We start from the raw sequence: 16,626 nt of genomic DNA, 5'->3' as shown, positions 1-16,626 counted from the left end.
TAGAGCAGGTAGAGGCTCGTTAATTACAAGGTAGCTCAGATTAGAGCAGGTAGAGGCTCGTTAATTACAAGGTAGCTCAGATTATAGCAGGGAGAGGCTTGTTAATTACAAGGTATCTCAAATTAGAGCAGGGAGAGGCTCGTTAATTACAAGGTATCTCAGATTAGAGCAGGGAGAGGCTCGTTAATTACAAGGTAGCTCAGATTAGAGAAGGGAGAGGCTCGTTAACATGAAGGTACCTTAGATTAGAGCAGGGAGAGGCTCGTTAACATTAAGGAAGCGCAGATTAGAGTAGGGAGAGGCTCGTTAACATGAAGGAAGCTCAGATTAGAGTAGGGAGAGGCTCGTTAACATGAAGGAAGCTCAGATTAGAGCAGGGAGAGGCTCGTTAATTAGAAGGTAGCTCAGATTAGAGCTCGGGGAGGCTCGTTAATTACAAGGTAGCTCAGATTAGAGCAGGTAGAGGCTCGTTAATTACAAGGTAGCTCAGATTAGCGCAGGGAGAGGCTCGTTAACATGAAGGAAGCTCAGATTAGAGCAGGGAGAGGCTCGTTAACATGAAGGAAGCTCAGATTAGAGCAGGAAGACGCTTGTTAACATGAAGGAAGCTCAGATTAGAGCAGGGAGAGGCTCGTTAATTAGAAGGAAGCTCAGATTAGAGCAGGGAGAGGCTCGTTAATTAGAAGGTAGCTCAGATTAGAGCAGGGGGAGGCTCGTTTATTACAAGGTAGCTCAGATTAGAGCAGGGAGAGGCTCGTTAACATGAAGGAAGCTCAGATTAGAGCAGGGAGAGGCTCACTAACATGACGGAAGCTCAGATTAGAGCAGGAAGAGGCTTGTTAACATGAAGGAAGCTCAGATTAGGGTAAGTAGAGGCTCGTTAATTAGAAAGTAGCTCAGATTAGAGCAGGTAGAGGCTCGTTAATTACAAGGTAGCTCAGATTAGAGCAGGTAGAGGCTCGTTAATTACAAGGTAGCTCAGATTAGAGCAGGTAGAGGCTCGTTAATTACAAGGTAGCTCAGGATTAGAGCAGGTAGAGGCTCGTTAATTACAAGGTAGCTCAGATTATAGCAGGGAGAGGCTTGTTATTACAAGGTATCTCAGATTAGAGCAGGGAGAGGCTCGTTAATTACAAGGTATCTCAGATTAGAGCAGGGAGAGGCTCGTTAATTACAAGGTAGCTCAGATTAGAGCAGGGAGAGGCTCGTTAATTACAAAGTAGCTCAGATTAGAGAAGGGAGAGGCTCGTTAACATGAAGGTACCTTAGATTAGAGCAGGGAGAGGCTCGTTAACATGAAGGAAGCGCAGATTAGAGTAGGGAGAGGCTCGTTAACAGATTACCGTTCTGCGTGTTGCCGTTGGCAGTGCCAACAATAACAATGCGGTCAGAGGTGGAGTCCCCGGGCGGAGGAGGGGTCTCCTGGGAGGGGGGAGCGGAGCAGTCTGTGGGTGTGGGGATCCCTGAGGAGGTGGAGGAGGGTGGAGGCCGGAGCAGCATGTTGCTGAAGGTGGGGGCCAGGCGGAAGCAGCGTTTGGCCTGGAAGAGCTGCGACGACACGGCCTGCAGGTTGCTACTGATGCTGCTGGAGTCTGGTGGCAGGAGGGGCCCGTTGGTGGCGGGGGGGTCGTCCCCGTCCCCGACCCCCTCCTCCTCTCTCTCCTCGTCCTGCTGCTGCTCCCGGACCGGGCCCTCCAGGTGGTCCGTGTCCTCCATGTCCTCCAGGTCGGAGCGGGACTCCTGGCTGTTCATGTCTGAGTCCGTCTCCACGTCGAAGGCCGTCCCCCCCTCCTCCTCCTCGGAGCCACTCCCCCAGTGGCCGCCCTCCACCAGCGCCTCCGTCCGGCCAGCTGCAGGTTGGAGCTGAGCTGGAGCTGGAGGGGCGTCGGAGTGAACCGCCCCCGTCCCCTGCTCCTCTTCCTCCTCCTCCTCCTCCTCCTCCTCCTCCTCGCTCTCGAAGCCTTCGCTGAGGTCGCTCTCGTCCCCCCCCCGGACAGCACTCCGCGCACAGCGCCGGCGGCGGAGCCGAGAAAGACGGCTGTACTTCTTCTTCTGCTTGTCCTCCTCCGGTCGTCCTGCCTTCTCGGCACCGTGGGTTGTCTCGTCGTCGTCCTTGTCTTCCTCGTCCTCCTGTTCCAGGGAGCCATTCTGCAGGGGAGGGGGGGCGTCAGCCGGCGCCGAGGACAAGTCCCTAATGTCCAGCTCATCTGGAGGAGACAGACAGGCTCACTTAACGGGAGACAGAGAGAAAGAGACGACAGATACAACAGAGAGAGACATAACAGACGCAGACACGATGAAGACATGAAACACAGAAGACAAGACAGAGACACAATGGAGAACCGACAGAGACACAACAAAGATTCCCCCCTCACTGGTGTCTCGGCTTACAGGTCAAACAGCAGTACAGAGTACCCGGCCTTCCTGGAGTCCTTGAGAGGGGGGCCGAACAGTGCTCCATGTGGTACTCCATGGTTCTACTGGGGACTGAGACGCCCACGTGGGCAGCGACAGTGAGGCCTGGAGGGGGAGTCGGGATGCACGGCCTCCTCATCTGAACCGAGCGGTGCTCTGTCAGTGGACTTCTGTTCAGCCACGGCTTGTCCATAAGGAACACCATGTTGGAGCACAGGGGGCCATAAGGCCTGACGCACACTGGATGGGTTCCGGCTGCGGTCCGTCTACGGAACGAAATCACCGCGTTCACAAAAGCACTGCGATTCACACCGCTTGCGGTGCCTCTGCAGTCCGCTGGAAGAGGTTGCCAGATCTGTCGCTCGCCCCCGTAAACAATATGAAACCCGTTTAACTCAATATTAACTCAATAGAAAGCAGCCCAAACCGCCATCCCGTTTTTGCATAATAAAAAACACGTCATAAACACATAATTTCATCAACCCGTCCGACGTGTTCAAAAAGAAGCTTGATTTGGCAGAAGCCCGCCCAATCTGGCAACATAGAGCTGCTCCGGTCACAGAGCTGTTTTGTGCCATTTTGCTGTCATTTGACTCTCCTGCAGCAGAACAAAACTGTTCATTATTCTAAAGCGTATGACTAAATCATGCTGTTTGTTCTGTTTTCTACCAGAAGAAGTAACAAAAAAAAAAAAAAAAAAAATAGAATATTAAGTAAAAAATAAGACAGATTTTATTTTGAAATCACTTATTTTTGAACACGTATCGCGTTTCCTTCCGGCACCGACTTCCTTCTGTCTGAACTGATGCAGTAGCGCTCTGGCATGCGGATAAATAGGATCCTTGCGGAAAGATTCTGGAGCTCCGCAAGGTCTCCGTAGCCGGACCGCGGCCGGAACGTGACCAGACCGGAGCTGGACCGGAGCCGGTGTGAACTACGGCATTGATTTTTATGACTATGGATTAGCTGTGGTGTCTGTCCCGCAGTCGTTCCGCAGCTGGACCACATCCAGTGTGCATCAGGTATAAGAGCACCCAAGGACACCCAAGGTCAGAGGTCGATGATTGACGTTGTGTCATCTGACATCGTGCTTTGGAGACTCAGGTGAAGAGAGAGGCAGAGCTGTCAACCGATCACCACCTGGTGGTGAGTTGGATTCACTGGCGGAGGAGGAAACAGGACAGACTTGGCAGAAAAAACATGTAGTGAGGGTCTGCTGGGAACGTCTGACGGAACCCTCTGTCAGCAGGGTTTTTAACTAGCACCTCCAGGAGAGCTTCTCTCATGTCCCGAGGGAGGCTGGGGACATTTGAGTACCAGTAGACCATGTTGTCCGTGTGGAGGCAGCTGCTGGGAGCTGTGGTCCTGAGGCCTCCAGTGCTGCCGTAACGGAAACCATCCAACCCGGTGGTGGAGACAGGAAGTAAGGGCTGCCGTCAAGCTGAAGAAGGAGACTCCAGAAGCAGCTGACAGGAACTGGCAAAACAAGAGAACTGCAGCCCGAGTGGCTGTGGAGGCAAAAACTCGGGTCTGGGAGGAGTTTGGGGAGTTCATGGAGCAGGGCGACCGATCAGCAAACCGTCCGGCGCCTCAAGAAGGTAAAACCAGGTCTTCATCTCCACCGTTTACCGTGGAGGCGTGGAGCTGGAGCTTCTGGAGGGATTTGTAGGGGACACCAGAGAGGAGGGAGGTGCAGTGGTGCAGACGGGAGGTGACCAGGCTGTGGACCAGGATGGCAGTGGTGTGAGGGGCGAGAGAGGGTGAGAGAGGAGTGAGAGAGGGGAGCAAGAGGGGTGAGAGAGGGGCGAGAGAGGGGTGAGAGAAGGGCGAGAGAGGGGAGCAAGAGGGGTGAGAGAAGGGCGAGAGAGGGGCGAGAGAGGGGAGCAAGAGGGGTGAGAGAGGGGCGAGAGAGGGGTGAGAGAAGGGCGAGAGAGGGGAGCAAGAGGGGTGAGAGAAGGGCGAGAGAGGGGCGAGAGGGAGAGGGAGCAAGAGGGGTGAGAGGGTGAGAGAAGGTGAGAGAGGGGAGCAAGAGGGGTGAGAGAAGGGCGAGAGAGGGGAGCAAGAGGGGTGAGAGGGGTGAGAGAAGGGTGAGAGAGGGGCGAGAGAGGGGAGCAAGAGGGGTGGGAGGGGAGAGAGAAGGGCGAGAGAGGGGCGAGAGAGGGGAGCAAGAGGGGTGAGAGAGGGGCGAGAGGGGTGAGAGAAGGGTGAGAGGGGGCGAGAGAGGGATGAGAGAAGGGCGAGAGAGGGGCGAGAGAGGGATGAGAGAAGGGCGAGAGAGGGCGAGAGAGGGTGAGAGAGGGGCGCGAGAGGGGCGAGAGAGGGGTGAGAGAAGGGCAAGAGAGGGTGAGAGAGGGGAGCAAAGAGGGGCGAGAGAGGGGCGAGAGAGGGGTGAAGACGGTTTATGTTACGTAGATGGAAGTGTGCAGACCGAGTGATGTTATTAATGTGGAGTGTAAAGAGAGTGAGCTGGAGGACGACACCCAGACCTGAGGGGACGGGGACACTGAGGACCTGTCCACTGTGAGGGACAGCCTGGTAGATCTGGACACTGAGGACCTGTCCACTGTGAGGGACAGCCTGGTAGATCTGGACACTGTGGACTTGGTGCCAACATGAAGTTCAGTTTTATCACTGTTGAATTTCAGGGAATTTGAGGTGAACCAGGATTTGATTTCAGAGATGCAGAGGGTGAGGGAGGAGGGGGGGAGTGGAGTCAGGTTTACTGAGAGATAGAGCTGGGTGTCATCGGTGAAGCAATGAAAATTAATACCATCTTTATGGAAAATGTTACAGAGGGGAAGGAGGTATATAATGAAGAGGAGGGGCGCCAGGACGGAGCCCTGGGGCACGCCAGAAGTGACGGGGAGGCTGAGAGGTGAAGGACTTGAGCTGGATGAGCTGAGTGCGGCCAGCGAGGGCGGAGTGAAACCAGTGAAGGGGGGTTTGTGAGATGCCGATGGAGGAAACTATTTGCAGCTGACGTGACACACCCGGCCTCGCAATGCATGCTGGGTAGTTGCCGCCATGTTGGAGTGAAAACATTCAGGCGCATGACGCTCTTTCACTATTCGAGAGGATTAAGAGGTTAGTCCTGGTCAGAGGAGCTGGATAGATGGACACTGACCACAGAACGGTGAGGACATGAAACGCGTTTGGTTGAACAGCTGTGAGGTTTGGTGAAGAAGTGTGAGAAACATGGTCTGAGCTGCTGCTGTGAAACATGGAGCATTCAGTTAGTGAGATTCAGTCTTCTTGATTGAGACATTGTTGAAAGAAATCATCCTCACAGCATTTTAGTCTCTTTTTACACCTGTTGAAGTGGAGCAGACGGCTGGACCCGGGACTGGGACCGGGTCCGTCGGACTGAACGGGTTAAATGACTTCCATGATGAACAAGTCCGTTCCGGCTGGAGTTTAACTCTAACATTTAAGCTAGCAGATCTACCACTGCAGACTTGACCAGAACGTTGTCCGTGTTGTCCCAGCGCTCCACAAAGCCAGAAACAGAATGCTGGTATGAATCCAGGGTCTTGTTCGCTGAAGAACTGTCATGAGAGAACAGTAAACGTCGGCATTCTCCAGATTGGCCGTGCTTACGGGTCCTGCTGCAGCCTGAAAGCCGTAGTTTCTCGCGGTACCGGTCTTTGTGTTACATCCAGATTGTCCACTTGATCTGACAACACAACAACATCCCTGCTCTCCTCATCAGTCCATATTTTCCCCGTTACAGAACACCGAACGAGCACTACTCTCTCTGAGTGAAACCGTATCACTGGTTGTTTTCACTCCAACATGGCGGCGGTTCTCCGGTTGCCAGCTCCCAGGTCACATGACTGCAGATACTCTATAGAGCAGGCTGGAGTGAGAAACGGTGCTGAAGGTCGCACTCGGACGGAGGAGGATGAGGATGGTGATGAAGCCGCAGTCAGCCGCCATTAGAGGGTCGTCAGGGATCTTTATCAGAGCGGTCTCGGTGCTGTGGCAGGACTGCAATCCTTCATGAAGACTGTTGTGGGTGAGGAGGGGCGGAGCTGAGAGGATTCTGGAGATGAAGGGAAGGTGGGAAATGGGGCGGAGCTTATTGGAGCTGTCAGGATCTGGACCAGGTTCCTTCAGGACGGGGCTGGGGAGCGGGAGCAGTTCCAGAGGGCAGCGAGGAGTGAATGATGGCTGATATGAGGGGCAGCAGAGAGGGGGGGCAGGATCTGACCAGGACTGTGGGGAGGGGGTCCAGCTGGCAGGATGAGGGAGGAGAAGGGAGGTCAAAGGTGGAAAATAAATGAGATGGCGGGAGAGGTTCAGAGGAGGGGAGAGGAGGCAGTGGAGCCGAGGTGCTGGTGGATTTTCAAGACCTTGTCATTAAAGAACTGGAGGAGAGAGTTACAGGACTCTGCAGAGTCCAGGTGGGGGGGGGCAGAGAGTCACAGTCCAGTGGGGGGGTAGAGAGTCAGAGTCGAGTGGGGGGGCAGAGAGTCAGAGTCCAGTGGGGGGGCAGAGAGTCACAGTCCAGTGGGGGGGTAGCGAGTCAGATGTGGGGGGGGGGGGGGGGGGGCAGAGAGTCAGAGTCCAGTGGGGGGGCAGAGAGTCACAGTCCAGTGGGGGGGCAGACAGTCACAGTCCAGTGGGGGGGTAGAGAGTCAGAGTCCAGTGGGGGGGCCAGAGAGTCACAGTCCAGTGGGGGGTAGAGAGTCACAGTCCAGTGGGGGGGTAGAGAGTCAGAGTCGAGTGGGGGGGCAGAGAGTCAGAGTCCAGTGGGGGGGCAGAGAGTCACAGTCCAGTGGGGGGGTAGAGAGTCACAGTCCAGTGGGGGGGTTAGAGAGTCACAGTCCAGTGGGGGGGGTTAGAGAGTCACAGTCCAGTGGGGGGGGTAGCGAGTCAGATGTGAGGGGGGGGGGGGGGGGGGGCAGAGAGTCAGAGTCCAGTGGGGGGGCAGACAGTCACAGTCCAGTGGGGGGGGGTAGAGAGTCAGGTGGGAAGGGGGGGGTAGAGAGTCAGAGTCAGGTGGGGGGGGGTGATGCTTTTTAAAACAGAACAGAGGTTCTTACTGCCGCTGCATTGGAGCAGAAAAGACCAGAGTAATATTGTGACTGAGCGTGAGACATGGAGTCCTTATGGAGAGACAGAGGAGCAGGAGACATGGAGTCCTTATGGAGAGACAGAGGAGCAGGAGACATGGAGTCCTTATGGAGAGACAGAGGAGCAGGAGACATGGAGTCCTTATGGAGAGACAGAGGAGCAGGAGACATGGAGTCCTTATGGAGAGACAGAGGAGCAGGAGACATGGAGTCCTTATGGAGAGACAGAGGAGCAGGAGACATGGAGTCCTTATGGAGAGACAGAGGAGCAGGAGACATGGAGTCCTTATGGAGAGACAGAGGAGCAGGAGACATGGAGTCCTTATGGAGAGACAGAGGAGCAGGAGACATGGAGTCCTTATGGAGAGACAGAGGAGCAGGAGACATGTCTTTTTTGTGAAATTTTGTGAAAAAAGTTCATATTGGCCCACATCTACCAAAACGGTTAAGTGCTGAGGAGAAGTCCTTGGTGAGGGGACAGCAGGACTGTCCATGTGTCTGCTGAAGTCACCCAGCAGGGTTACATTGACAGACAGGCGAGACAGAGTGGAGAGGACGCCGAGAAGGGCCGAGAACCCGTTTAGAAAGTCAGTGTGAGGCCTGGAGGGACGGCAGACAGAGGCGATGATTGTGGGAGTGAGGCCGGAGGTCTGATGAGCAAGGCATTCCAGTGAGGAGAAAGCAGACAGAGAGACGGGGAGGACCTTCCACTTCTCGCGGTGCAGTTTCGTGAGACCGCCTCCGCGACCCGAGCCGCCAGGTTTGCTGATGTAAACAAACCCGGTGGAGGAGCGCCATTCAGCTGGGAGACGACCAGGAAGTCTCACGTCTCAGTTAAACAGAGAAAATCCAGCTTACAGGTCCTAAGGAGAGCCTGAGGAGGAGGTCCTTTACCCGAGACACAAGAGACACGACAGAGACACGACAGAGAGACGACGGAGAGACGACGGAGAGACGACGGAGAGACGACGGAGAGACGACAAAGACATGACAGAGACACAACAGAGAGACGACGGAGAGACGACAAAGACATGACAGAGACACTACAGAGAGACGACGGAGAGACGACGGAGAGACGACAAAGACATGACAGAGACACAACAGAGAGACGACAGAGAGACGACGGAGAGACGACGGAGAGACGACGGAGAGACGACGGAGAGACGACGGAGAGACGACAAAGACATGACAGAGACACAACAGAGAGACGACGGAGAGACGACAAAGACATGACAGAGACACTACAGAGAGACGACGGAGAGACGACGGAGAGACGACAAAGACATGACAGAGACACAACAGAGAGACGACAGAGAGACGACGGAGAGACGACGGAGAGACGACGGAGAGACGACAAAGACATGACAGAGACACAACAGAGACACAACAGAGAGACGACGGAGAGACGACAAAGACATGACAGAGACACTACAGAGAGACGACGGAGAGACGACGGAGAGACGACGGAGACATGACAGAGACACGACAGAGAGACGACGGAGAGACGACGGAGACATGACGAAGAGACGACGGAGAGACGACAGACACACTACAGAGAGACGACGGAGAGACGACGGAGAGACGACAAAGACATGACAGAGACACGACAGAGAGACGACGGAGAGACGACGGAGAGACGACAAAGACATGACAGAGACACGACAGAGAGACGACGGAGAGACGACAAAGACATGACAGAGACACGACAGAGAGACGACGGAGAGACGACGGAGAGACGACAAAGACATGACAGAGACACGACAGAGAGACGACGGAGAGACGACAAAGACATGACAGAGACACGACAGAGAGACGACGGAGAGACGACGGAGAGACGACAAAGACATGACAAAGATGACAGAGAGACGACGGAGAGACAACAGAGAGACAACAAAGACATGACAGACACAACAGAGACACGACGGAGAGACGACAAAGACACGAAAGACACACGACGGAAACACGACAAAGACATGACGGAGAGACTACAAAGACACGACAGAGACACGACAGAGACACGACAAAGACGACGGAGAGACGACAGAGACACGAAAGAGACACAACAGAGACACGACGGAGACAAGACAAAGCCACGACACGTCAGACACGAAAGAGACACGACAGAGACACAACGGAGAGACGACAAAGACACGACGGAGGGACGACACGACAGAGACACGACAGAGACACGACAGAGACATGACAGAGACACGACAGAGACAGGACAGACACATGACAGAGACACGAGGGAGAGACGACGGAGACACGAAAGAGACACGACAGAAACACGACGGAGACACGACGGAGACGCCATGGAGACAGAACCCGTCCAGCCCAGACTGTCGGTCAGCTCACCTGCAGCGTCGGTTTGAAGAGGAGGGACCTGGCTCTCCGCCTCCTCCAGCTCAGCCTGCAGCCTGATGTTGACGTGGTTCACCAGCTCAGAGAACAGAGCCAGAGTGAACGCTATGGAGGTACTGTACTGCTTAGACCCTGAGAACAGAGGAGAGAGTGAACGCTATGGAGGTACTGTACTGCTTAGACCCTGAGAACAGAGGAGAGAGTGAACGCTATGGAGGTACTGTACTGCTTAGACCCTGAGAACAGAGGAGAGAGTGAACGCTATGGAGGTACTGTACTGCTTAGACCCTGAGAACAGAGGAGAGAGTGAACGCTATGGAGGTACTGTACTGCTTAGACCCTGAGAACAGAGGAGACAGTGAACGCTATGGAGGTACTGTACTGCTTAGACCCTGAGAACAGAGGAGAGAGTGAACACTATGGAGGTACTGTACTGCTTAGACCCTGAGAACAGAGGAGAGAGTGAACACTATGGAGGTACTGTACTGCTTAGACCCTGAGAACAGAGGAGAGAGTGAACGCTATGGAGGTACTGTACTGCTTAGACCCTGAGAACAGAGGAGAGAGTGAACGCTATGGAGGTACTGTACTGCTTAGACCCTGAGAACAGAGGAGAGAGTGAACGCTATGGAGGTACTGTACTGCTTAGATCCTGAGAACAGAGCCAGAGTGAACGCTATGGAGGTACTGTACTGCTTAGACCCTGAGAACAGAGCCAGAGTGAACGCTATGGAGGTACTGTACTGCTTAGACCCTGAGAACAGAGGAGAGAGTGAACACTATGGAGGTACTGTACTGCTTAGACCCTGAGAACAGAGGAGAGAGTGAACGCTATGGAGGTACTGTACTGCTTAGACCCTGAGAACAGAGGAGAGAGTGAACGCTATGGAGGTACTGTACTGCTTAGACCCTGAGAACAGAGGAGAGAGTGAACGCTATGGAGGTACTGTACTGCTTAGACCCTGAGAACAGAGCCAGAGTGAACGCTATGGAGGTACTGTACTGTTTAGACCCTGAGAACAGAGCCAGAGTGAACGCTATGGAGGTACTGTGCTGCTTAGACCCTGAGAACAGAGGAGAGAGTGAACGCTGTGGAGGTACTGTACTGCTTAGACCCTGAGAACAGAGCCAGAGTGAACGCTATGGAGGTACTGTACTGCTTAGACCCTGAGAACAGAGCCAGAGTGAACGCTATGGAGGTACTGTGCTGCTTAGACCCTGAGAACAGAGGAGAGAGTGAACGCTATGGAGGTACTGTACTGCTTAGATCCTGAGAACAGAGCCAGAGTGAACGCTATGGAGGTACTGTACTGCTTAGACCCTGAGAACAGAGGAGAGAGTGAACGCTATGGAGGTACTGTACTGCTTAGACCCTGAGAACAGAGGAGAGAGTGAACGCTATGGAGGTACTGTACTGCTTAGACCCTGAGAACAGAGGAGAGAGTGAACACTATGGAGGTACTGTACTTCTTAGACCCTGAGAACAGAGGAGAGAGTGAACGCTATGGAGGTACTGTACTGCTTAGACCCTGAGAACAGAGGAGAGAGTGAACGCTATGGAGGTACTGTGCTGCTTAGACCCTGAGAACAGAGGAGAGAGTGAACGCTATGGAGGTACTGTACTGCTTAGACCCTGAGAACAGAGGAGAGAGTGAACGCTATGGAGGTACTGTACTGCTTAGACCCTGAGAACAGAGGAGAGAGTGAACGCTATGGAGGTACTGTACTGCTTAGACCCTGAGAACAGAGGAGAGAGTGAACGCTATGGAGGTACTGTACTGCTTAGACCCTGAGAACAGAGCCAGAGTGAACGCTATGGAGGTACTGTACTGCTTAGACCCTGAGAACAGAGCCAGAGTGAACACTATGGAGGTACTGTACTGCTTAGACCCTGAGAACAGAGCCAGAGTGAACGCTATGGAGGTACTGTACTGCTTAGACCCTGAGAACAGAGCCAGAGTGAACACTATGGAGGTACTGTCTGGACAGCCCCTGGACAAGCAGCCCCTCACCTCCTCTCTTCAGGCTGTGCACCACCATCAGACAGGTCACCACCATCTTGAAGACCAGCGTGTCGGGCAGCACGCCGCAGGAGACGTCGGCGTGCTGTGGCTGCTCCTCGTCCTCGTCGCCGGGCGGCGGCGGCAGAGCGCCGGGCGGCGGCGGCAGGTAGAAAAGCACCAGGTTGAAGTCATCCAGCACCGCCTGGCAGAGCGACGTGAGCTCCGTCTCCATCAGGCTGCTCCGTCACACAACGGCACAAAGAAAGTCGTCACTTCACCGAAACAGAGCCTGGCTGCCCAAACACACCGCTGCATCTCTGCCCTTTGGCCTCTGGTAGCCCCTCCCCCCACCGCCACCGCCCCACCCATCCTTGTGGCACCGCCTCCAGTCCGCCATGTCCTGAAGAAACAGGTCCTGCTCTGCTGTTTACCACCTTCTAGCTTTTCGGCTGTGAAAGTCTTTTCATTGTTTCAAAGAGCTGTTGGCGTGATGACGTCTGGTGAACCGGCCTCAAATTAAAGGGGCTGTATCATGCAAACTTCACTTTTTGTATGTTTTAACCTTGTTATATAGTTATGTTCTCACCAAAAACACCCCAAAGCATTTTTTTCCTTCGTGCCTGCGTGTTTGAGCTTTCCTCGTGTTTCTGCTGCTCAGAGAGGCAGCCCCTCCCACCGTGAAAACGCTCTGTTTCCCACGTTCACGTCACACGGTGAAGATGGCTCCCCTGAGCCCCCCCCCCCCCCCCCCCCCCAGGCCCTCGGCAATCAGCGCTGCCGCTTTTTTCTAACTCTGATTACGGAGATAAACTTTAACCATCGTCTGAAAGCGACAATCAAGCAGGAGCAAGAGTCTGAAGAGTCTGAAGAGTCTGAAGGGTCTGAAGGGTCTGAAGGGTCTGAAGGGTCTGGAGGGTCTGGAGGGTCTGGAGGGTCTGGAGGGTCTGAAGGGTCTGAAGGGTCTGAAGAGTCTGAAGAGTCTGAAGGGTCTGAAGGGTCTGAAGGGTCTGAAGAGTCTGAAGGGTCTGAAGGGTCTGAAGGGTCTGAAGAGTCTGAAGGGTCTGAAGAGTCTGAAGAGTCTGAAGAGTCTGAAGAGTCTGAAGGGTCTGAAGGGTCTGGAGGGTCTGGAGGGTCTGAAGGGTCTGAAGAGTCTGAAGGGTCTGAAGGGTCTGAAGGGTCTGGAGGGTCTGGAGGGTCTGAAGGGTCTGAAGAGTCTGGAGGGTCTGGAGGGTCTGAAGGGTCTGAAGGGTCTGAAGGGTCTGAAGGGTCTGAAGGGTCTGAAGGGTCTGAAGGGTCTGAAGGGTCTGAAGGGTCTGAAGGGTCTGCGCTTGGTGAGTTTCTAACAGGAAAAGACGTTTTCGTGTGTCTTTGTATGTAGAGAAGCTAGCTAGAGCTAAAGAGCTAAAGCTAGCTAGCGTATTTGTTTTGAAGCTCTGATTGGTTGAAGTAGCTGTCAGTCAAAGTCCACAGGGGGAGAGGCGGGATTTCAGTGAAACGGAGCGTTTTCTCTTCCGGGTTTCAGAATTAGCCCCAGAAAATCTTTTATTTCACACAAAATGACTTTTCCTTAGCGCCAAAAATAAACTATTACCATGTTAATGCCAATAATAGGGTTTGGACGAGCTGAAAAAGCAGGATACAGCCCCTTTAATTGGTGTCAGGTGATCTGGTGTCTGGTGAACTGGTGTAGTCTGGTTCACTGGACGCCAGTTCACCAGTTCACCTGATGAACAGACTTCAGTTTCTCCACTTTCATGAGTCTGTGGAAACACTGGCAGTTTAAAGGGAACATATTAAGTCTTCTTCACTTTGTGAAGGGTTTCTTACAGTAGTGTGTGTTGCCGTGGCCTCACTGTTACATTCAAATTTGAAAACGCTCTGGTTTCCTCCCTGTCATGCTGCACCACATTTTGTGAAAATGCCTGCTGAACCAGTCGAGTTTGAGTTTGGCCCGCTTATACTGAAATAAGCGGAATTAACTCCTCCTGACTGTGCCCCCACCCTGCGTGTGTGTGTGTGTGTGTGTGTGTGTGTGTGTGTGTGTGTGTGTGTGTGTGTGTGTGTGTGTGTGTGTGTGTGAATGTGAGAGTGGGCGAGGCCAGATGTGTTCATGTGCATACCAGGAAGCAGGCTCTGAAACAGCCTGTTCTGAGGAGGGCTCCTCAGAGCCACTTTTTACACCACTGACACTCTGAACAAAGGAGGAATTTGGGGCGATCAAACTTAAAGGGATAGTTTGGGATTTTTGACATGAATCTGTCTGGCATCCCAGTCAGCAGTGTTGTGCATTCACACAGACTGACCCCTGACCCCTGACCCCTGACAGCATCCAGTGAGTGGAGATCCTGTCCGGTTTAGGTCCAGAAGAAAGTAGTCCGGCAAGTTTGCTGGGGTCCCGAAAATAAAGCGTTTTTCTTCTCAAACCAATATGTGTTGGAAAGAGTGATATAATTGCATCACAAACCGTTGTCGGTGAGAAAGTCAGACCTCGTAAATGCTTGGCACTATTTTCTCTCCCTTCATATCAGTCCGTGCCGCCTCCAGCTGGAAGCAGCGTGGAGATGCTAACAGCTAGAGCTAGAACTAGCTAGCGCTTTACTAGCTATAAACAAAGTGCCAGAGCAATCTCCACTAAATCTCTGTTAGTTAATGACCTGTTAGTTAGTTGGACCGTCCAACAGACTGTCCTCAACATTGTCCTAGGCTTTACTTCTTATTGTCTCATGCTAGCTGTTGCCAAAGCTGTCCGTCCCTGGGAGAGGGATCCCTCCATACTGTGGTTCTCCCCAAGATCTCTTCTTCTCCCACTGGGTTTCTGGAGTTTTTTCTTGCCGGATGTGAGGGTCTAAGGCGGTGGTTGCTTCGTTTTGTCTCGTTACTGTGAATATTGACATATTAACATTATGCTTATTCACTGTTTTTACTTTTACCGACCAATGTAACATCTTGAAGCCTCTGAGGCAGCTGTTGTTGTGATACTGGGCTGTACAAAAATACATTGATTGATTGATTGATTGATTATCGGTGACAATAACATTGATCTCCTTGCTCTAACAGAAACTTGGCTCCAGCAAGATGACTATGTGAGGCTCAATGAATGTACCCCTCCAACCTATGTTAATTTCCAAACAGCTAGATCAACAGGTGGAGGTGGAGGTGTGGCAGTGATTTCCCACTCCAGTCTTCTTCTTAAACCCAAAACTAATGTTAAATTCAACTCTTTTGAAAGCTTAATACTAACGCTTACTTGTCCAAATTGGAAGAATCAAAAAGCTGTGCTATTAATTATTGTGTATCGACCTCCTGGTCCTTACTCTGACTTTTTAACTGAGTTCTCAGAGTTTTTAAGCAATATAGTATTGACTCATAACAAGATCCTTATAATAGGTGACTTTAACATCCATGTGGATGATTCTGGTGACAGTTTGAGTAATGCGTTTATTGCAGTATTAGATAGTATCGGTTTCACTCAAAATGTTGATGAATCCACTCATAGTCACAAGCACACCCTGGATCTGGTCTTAACATATGGGATAGAGGTCAGGGACCTAAATGTTCTCCCTCTGAACCCCATACTCTCAGACCATTTTTTAATTACTTTTCAGGTTTTGATTGAAGACTACTCTGCTCAAAAAGATAAAATTCAGCTGATACGGACATTATCTGAAAAATCTGTGGCTCGGTACAAAGAACTGATCCAGCCTGCATTTGCTGCATTATCTTGTGAACTCACAGAAATGAGCTTATTGACCAGTGGTGGTAATAATGATCAGTTTGTTGACAGTGCTATGCACTCACTAAAATCTGCCCTTGACGTAGTGGCTCTGTTGCAGCTGAAAACCAATCGACCCAGGCGCGTTGCTCCATGGTTTAATTCTGAAACCCGTGTTCTCAAACAAAAAACTCGGCCATTAGAAAGACTGTGGCGTAAATCTAAATGGGAACAATCTCTGAAGGCCTGGAAATGTAGCTTGCTAAGCTATAAACAAATTCTTTTTAAAGCCAAGACATTATATTACTCTTGTTTAATAGAAATAAACAAAAATAACCCTCGGTTTCTATTCAACACTGTAGCCAGACTGACAAACAGTCATACTGTAGTGGAACCAGTAATCCCAGAATCTTTAAACTGCCATGACTTTCTTAAATTCTTTAATGACAAAATCATAACCATTAGAGGTAAAATCAGTGAAGCGCTTTCCTCAGATCAAGCTCAGGGAATCCAGCCACTGCCTCCACCTGAAATACCTGAAATACTAGATAGTTTCTCATCAGTAAATGGGGCTGAGATCACTTTGATTGTAATGTCTTCTAAAACTTCGACCTGTCTCCTAGATCCAATTCCAACTAAGCTTTTCAAAGATATTCTTCCAGTTATCTTAAATACGATCATAACTATAATAAATACGTCTCTAGAAAATGGCTATGTGCCACAGTCATTTAAATTCGCAGTAATCAAACCACTGCTGAAAAAACCTAATCTTGATCCTGATATTCTAGCCAACTACAGACCAATATCAAATCTGCCTTTTATTTCAAAAGTCCTGGAAAAAGTTGTGGTTAAACAGCTTTGCCGCCACCTACAGGACAATAGTTTATTTGAGAAATTTCAGTCAGGATATAGAGCTTATCACAGCACTGAGACTGCGTTAGTTAAAGTCACTAATGACTTGCTATTGGCGGCTGACGCAGGTCTAGTCTCAGTCCTGGTTCTCTTAGACCTCAGTGCAGCTTTTGATACAATCGACCACAATATTCTCCTGCAGAGGTTA

The 16,626-nt window shown here is 51.7% G+C and overlaps 1 protein-coding gene across 1 annotated transcript in view; it reads right to left on the bottom strand.

Annotated features, from left to right (window-relative positions):
• Positions 1-16,626, bottom strand: part of smg5 (SMG5 nonsense mediated mRNA decay factor) — a 47,603-nt gene that overhangs the window by 18,275 nt on the left and 12,702 nt on the right. Inside the window, exons 10-12 of the mRNA XM_030102853.1 lie at positions 11,864-12,090; positions 9,846-9,983; positions 1,344-2,207 (exon numbers count right to left, since the gene is read on the bottom strand). Of these exons, the coding sequence (XP_029958713.1) occupies positions 1,344-2,207; positions 9,846-9,983; positions 11,864-12,090 (1,229 nt within the window). The remainder of the gene's footprint in view (positions 1-1,343; positions 2,208-9,845; positions 9,984-11,863; positions 12,091-16,626) is intronic.

This window comes from Salarias fasciatus, chromosome 11 (assembly GCF_902148845.1).
Source record: "Salarias fasciatus chromosome 11, fSalaFa1.1, whole genome shotgun sequence".
Lineage (NCBI taxonomy): Eukaryota > Metazoa > Chordata > Actinopteri > Blenniiformes > Blenniidae > Salarias > Salarias fasciatus.
This window is presented reverse-complemented; position numbering and strand designations above follow the sequence as displayed.